The sequence below is a fragment of the Metarhizium brunneum genome, chromosome 1, assembly GCF_013426205.1.
Source record: "Metarhizium brunneum chromosome 1, complete sequence".
In the NCBI taxonomy this organism is placed as follows: Eukaryota; Fungi; Ascomycota; class Sordariomycetes; order Hypocreales; family Clavicipitaceae; genus Metarhizium; species Metarhizium brunneum.
The window spans coordinates 3,479,136-3,485,135 of record NC_089422.1 but is presented as its reverse complement, the minus strand read 5'-3'; the positions used below and the strand labels follow the sequence as shown (position 1 = coordinate 3,485,135).

Below are 6,000 nucleotides of genomic sequence, written 5' to 3'. Positions count from 1 at the left end.
TGGACCTCCAAGTGACCTCATCTTCCGTGTGGATTGTGGCTGGCTGCTCCGGCGCGAATCGGTAATTCCACAACGCTCATGGCGCGGCTCGATGCTTCACGGCTGCGAGGCACAAAAACAGCGCGAGTGCAAGGACGCACTAGTACATCAGTTTGCTCGTGACGGGCGCCCACAACAGATGGTTGTGCCGAAGCATCGGGGACACCAAGCGGAATGCCTCCCACTAGTTCGCAGAAATGGTGACATCTGGGCACCCTTTGGTGCACCCAGCGTCTTGGCAGGGGGAAACAGCTGCAGCGTAAAGGGACAATGGTGTATCCCGTGCCAAGTCGATTAGTTGATCGACATGTTGGCGGTTGTGCTCCCATCCAGCGTTGTGTTCTTGTCCGGCCCATGACGGAATACTTGACAGACAGAATCAAGGATGGACACTGTCTTTTTGAGAATCGCGCCCATTGACTGCTCGCCCTCTGAAAAGACCAGACAACTTGGGGCTGCGGCTGACCTGCTCACTTCCAAAGAGGCGTCAATATGTCGGGTTGGCAGGGACAACCCCATGAATATGCATATGCATACCTTGACTCTACATCCCAAGCTTCAAACGTTACCAGACTGATACAATCTTCCTCGTCTCTGTTGGACCAAGGCCAATACAGGCCGCCAACTCCATTTGATGGCTTTCCATGCCGGGGCCAAGGTAATTTCCGGCCCCGTGTCCTCCATACAACATGACCGAATCCAGTAAACCCTCGCATTCAAAGGCAACTGCTGCCGCCAGACTTGTAGTTGACTACATTGAATATTTCAAGAGGACGCCACTTGCTGGCGGGGAGAGGGCGACTGGTCCTCTTTATTCAATCGCCCGGCACTGGGCGAGTCATTTAGCACAAGGTCCATGTGCCTGGTCAGGGTTGGGAATCGGGCACGGCGCTGGAACCTCACCTGGTCCCGGGCTGATCCAGGGACCACCAGTGCTTAGTCCTAGGGGATGGGACGAACTGAAGGTGTTTGCGGCTGGACGAGGAGGTGACTTGTGGTGCTGAACTCGGTGCATCGTTGGTTCAATACTGTGTGGATCAGTAGTACCAATTGATGGTTGTACGGAGTACTTGTATTGTATCCTCCAGGTGCAAAATCAGCATCCTATGCCCTGGTAACTGAGACGTCCATGTACATACACTTGCATGTAGTTGGGCGCCACAAAGCGCTGACTCTCTGGCTGGGATGAAGGGCTGACCAGTTGACCTTTTTGCTGTGATCATCACAGTGGGCAAAGGATCAGAAGAAAACATTCGATCTGGTAGTTCTGCCTTTATTAGCCATTGATGGCCTTACACGCGGGTCAAGTTGCCTCCCTGCAACAAGTCTGGTTGTCGGGCAGTTACACCGCGGTCCTTGGAAGAGTCATCTGAAACACCCGCGACATCCATTTCGCCTTGAAGGGTACACATGTGCTTTCTTGCATACGTCCGGTATGTATTTGTCCCCCCACAGCCCTGCGTAAGCGCACCAGACACTGTGGACGAACAGGGCTATCCGAGAGACACGAAGCAACCCGCCATTTCCGTCTGATGGGTGAATGTGGATGTGAATGCAATCCTTAGTCCTCAAAAGGATGTCCCGTGTGCCTATTCGAGAGCAGCAGCGTAGTAGTTCGTTCCGGGGTTATGGCCGTGATTCCGGGTTTACAACGCTCCTAGCCCCGGCTCACCGCCGCAACATGTAAATCCCTCTTCACGTTCGTCTCCATTGCCGGTAACAAGTTATACCAGATATCCCACACTTCTCCCATCATCAGCCCGCTCGAGTTCCACCGAGGCCTCGCCACCATCTCCGGTTATGGCATGGCTTCATGGGTTGGCCGCTGTCCTATCGAATCTCAAACTTTACTCGCGATCCTCTCGTCGTAAGCTTTGGCCCTAGCCACGGCAGGCGGGGCACTAAAATGCCGACTTCCAGCTCCCAGGCCCGAGGAGCCGAAAGAAATACAAGTTGACCTCTCCAGTTCTCAACTGTAGAATCCTGTGGATCGGGTGTGGGATACTGGTACCACGACGTGCATGTCAACTCCGTGACCGAGGCATGCCAGCGCCGATCCCATGACTAGTTCATCTTGGACATCTGGACCCAGATATCCAATGAGGGCTCCCCGGGGCAAAATCTACAAGCATCATGATACTGTGACGGTGACTTGTGGCGTCGTTTCTTGCTTTCCTCATGAGACCCAGTGGAGTATGTTGTCGGATACAAAGAATCCTATTTGATGAAGGGCAAGTTGCGTCGATGAAACTAGTTCTACATGCTGCAAACATAATCTTTCATCCTGTGCGAAACCCGGCCCGTCGGCATTTCTGCTGTGCTGTGCTGTCCCCCCAAGACGCAACATATATACGCGAGCCCGTCCTTTCTGGTCGAGTTTTGCTGCTTCTTCTCTCTAGTCCCCCCAGACTACACCAGACCCTTTGTCCCTGGCTAGCAGAAACAAAAACGTCATGACGGGCATCAATCATTTGAACGTATACTCCGGGCCAGACTCTGTGAGAAAATACTTTGATCCAGAATGCCAACCACCACTGCCGCTGGTCGAGATCCCAGAATGCCTCAACCCCTACAGGGCCGATGGCGTGCGCATCTACGCCAAGATGATGTCGATGCATCCGGCAACCAATGTCAAGGTCATGCCAGGTGCGTTTGTCTTGACCTTGTTGCCACCGTACATCACATCCTGTCCAAGGACTAAATCTGTAGACCAGCCATGAATCTGCTGGAAAAGTGCATTGACAAGGGGAAAACCACTACCGTGGTGGAGAGCTCGTCCGGATCAACCGTCATTTCCATGGCAATGGTCGCCCGAGCCTTTCACGGCATCAACGACGTGCATGCGTTCCTGAGCAACAAGACGAGCGAGACCAAGCTGCGCCTGATGCAGTTCTTCGGCCTCAACGTGTAGGGATCATGATGCCGGTTCCCCTCTGTCGCAATTAATTCTAATGGCGTCGCATAGAACTCTCTTTGGCGGCCCGGCTCAACCAACGCCCGTCGATGAGCGAGGAGGTATTCGTGCGGCTTCCCGCAAGGCCGCCGAGTCGGAATCTGTGTGCAGTCCCAACCAGTACCAGAACGATGACGTGAGTTTCGCCGCTCCTGATGGGTGTGACGAGAATCTAACAACTCGCAAACAGAACTGGAAAGCCCATGTCCGCTGGACCGGACCGCAGATCCATAAACAGTTGCCCAATATCAATGTTATTGCGGCTTCTATGGGCACATCCGGTACGACAATTCCGTACTTTTCATGTGTATGCTGAGTGGTTCGACCGACTGTTTATACTGACCAAGACGGACCAGGCACCATGACTGGTCTCGGCACTTACTTCAAGCAAGCCAAACCGTCGGTTTACCGAGTTGCGTAAGTCCTGTCCCCCGGCTCCTCCGTTGTCCTGGCCATACTGACGGCCACCCCCCCCCCCCATGCAGCGTCTGTACGAATGCCGGGGAACGAGTCCCTGGGCCCCGGGAGTACTCTCTCATGAACGAAGTCAAGTTCCCCTACAGGGCCGCCGTCGACGCCCTGGAGGAAGTCGGGGCAAAAGAGTCGTACAGCCTCTCCTTAGATCTCACCAGACAGGGCATCGTGTGCGGGCCGTCTTCCGGCTTCACCCTGCAGGGCCTGTTTCAGCGTCTGGAGAAGAAGAAGCAAGATGGAAGTCTGTCGCAACTGGCCGGCTCCGACGGCGAAATCAACTGCGTCTTCATCTGCTCGGACCTGCCCTACCAGTACCTGAACGAGTACTTTCAGAATCTCGGGCCCGAAAAGTTTAGCCCCCTGAAGAACGAGGTATACAGATATATCCATCCGCGTGTGATTGTGCTCGTCCAAACCCCCTCGGTGAACTGACTGGCAAAACGCAGAGACTTCGAAACGTCGATCTCTACCGATACGACGACGCGTGGGAGAGAGGCGCGCTCGACGCCTTGGCCGACTTCTTCGCCATCCAGCCCACGGCAAGCAACTGTACTGTGCTCTCGCTTGCGGCCGGCGGCCCGCGGGAGCTGGGGAAGCATCTCGCCGCCAGGCCGAATACCCAGGTCCTCGACTTTCGCCGCGCCGCCGATTTCGACGCCTTCCACCTGCCCAACTCGGTCAACGTTCCTCTCGAGACTCTCAGGGACGGGGCGGCTCGCGGCAGTCCCTTTGCCCACCCGGTGGACGACGGCACCATGCTGGAAGAACTGTGGCTCGAGCTTGAGGCTATCTTCACTGCACGGGACAAGGACGGGAAGAGGAACCCGGGCGCCGAGGCCCTGATGGGCATTTTGAGGAACAAGAAGGTCCTGACCATCTGCTACGATGGTGATAGTGCTAGGGTTGCAAACAGCGTGCTTCGCCACAGGGGCATTCGGGCGGACAGCATTTCGGGAGGGATCGCGGCCCTGTCAAAGGTCCAGCTTCCCAATGCCGGTGCCGCCCAGCAAGCAAGTCATGTTGTCTCTGTTGAAGCCTAAATGCGGGCATGGGGTCCATCATCGCCCTGCAGTATCGATGAGTTTGTGCTTGATGGATCCCAGGAATGGGTGCCGATGGCCGTATTCCAAGGTTTCTTTGGACATTTATTCTGATTCTTGGTTCATTATTCGACCTCGGTCGATGGGGGTTTTGTCCAGAAGAGCAGTAGGCTTCTGGGACATCGTTCAACCTTTTTTTTTTGCTCCTTCCTACAGCTACTCATCACGAAACCTTCATTCACGGGTGCAAACTAGATCGAGACGAGCGGTGAAGGCGTGTTTCCGAAGCTCTGGGACGAGCAATGGGCGTCTTGCAGGGTCGTTGGCCGGGCGAAACCAAACAAAACGTTTCCTTCTCGTCGTTCTTTCTGACTCTATCGTCCGTATGCTAACGGGACGTGGATTAGATTATGGACATGAGCGCCTTTTGCTTTACTCATTTAGTAAGAAGCGCGTTGGCATTTGGCGACCCGCTGCTGGGTCTGGTCTTGACTTAACAAGCTTGGCATTTCGAGATGAACTGTCTCTTCAAGCCTTTTCCGCCCACGAAGCAATAGTCTTGTCAACCCCTGATGTTTAGAAGTGCGCAGGATTTATGTTGTGAGATCGCCCTGGCTTGAGGCTCTCGTGTACTGACGTGCTGACTTGGACATGTGTGTTGGCCTGTTTCGTGAATCCTCTTGCTCATGCCTTGCCAACACGTCGTGCGACGAGCACTTTGGACCAAACTCGTCTTGAAATAGTTGATCACTAGTGGTGCAAGCCCTCCCAGCCATGATATCCGCAGCTCATCCAATACTATTGTTATTTTTCGTCCAAACCACGTAACTCGCTGACCTTGTTTGCCCGCACACGAGCCCATCTCATAAGCCCTAGAGAGACAGGATGGTTGCGGCGAAATTTCAGCTTGATCCCAAGACCCGACTAAGCAGAACGCTAGCCAAACCATTGAGAAAGCGCAATTTGTGTCTTGCATCCAATCCCCAGCACCGCGGGAAGCCAACAGCCACCATACGCCATTTCACTTCTCATCAAATGCCCCTGTGACTAGTATGGTGGCTTGCCGCCATGTCCGCAGACTACAGGAAAGCCACAGCCCGTGTGGCAGCCACTGGCCAGATTCGGCACTCCGGTGCTCATTGAAGGCCTCGTGGCCGTCGTAGTGGTCCCGTCAAGGCAATGCAGCCCGGCAGCTTTATCCCAGCCTGTCTGTTGTTGGTGCTCGCCTCGTCGTTTGCTTGGGTCAGTGTGTGAGAAGCATGACTTGAAATTCAGTTATCCTGATGATGAATGTTGCAGAAAATCTCACTGATACACGGTGCCAAGGGACGATTTCGCTGAGAGTACTACTCCGGACGGACATCTTTGTCCTGAGGGTCGTGAGAACTAACATTGAAGTCTTCTCCACTGTGACCCATCACGATGCTGACGACGACGAGGCACGGCCATGCCACTCGCATAGTGGGGAGTCCGTCGCCCTGACGAGCCTTGTAA

General features: G+C 54.4%; 1 protein-coding gene across 1 annotated transcript; it reads left to right on the top strand.

Annotated features, from left to right (window-relative positions):
• Positions 1–2,492: 2,492 nt before the first annotated feature.
• On the top strand, positions 2,493–4,506 carry G6M90_00g010610 (uncharacterized protein; the record flags this gene model as incomplete). Its single annotated transcript, XM_066129692.1, has 7 exons — positions 2,493–2,685; positions 2,754–2,946; positions 3,005–3,128; positions 3,183–3,273; positions 3,349–3,409; positions 3,478–3,838; positions 3,913–4,506. The coding sequence occupies 7 exons, from the start codon at positions 2,493–2,495 to the stop codon at positions 4,504–4,506; spliced, it is 1,617 nt and encodes a 538-aa protein (XP_065985692.1).
• Between the last annotated feature and the right edge of the window lie 1,494 nt (positions 4,507–6,000).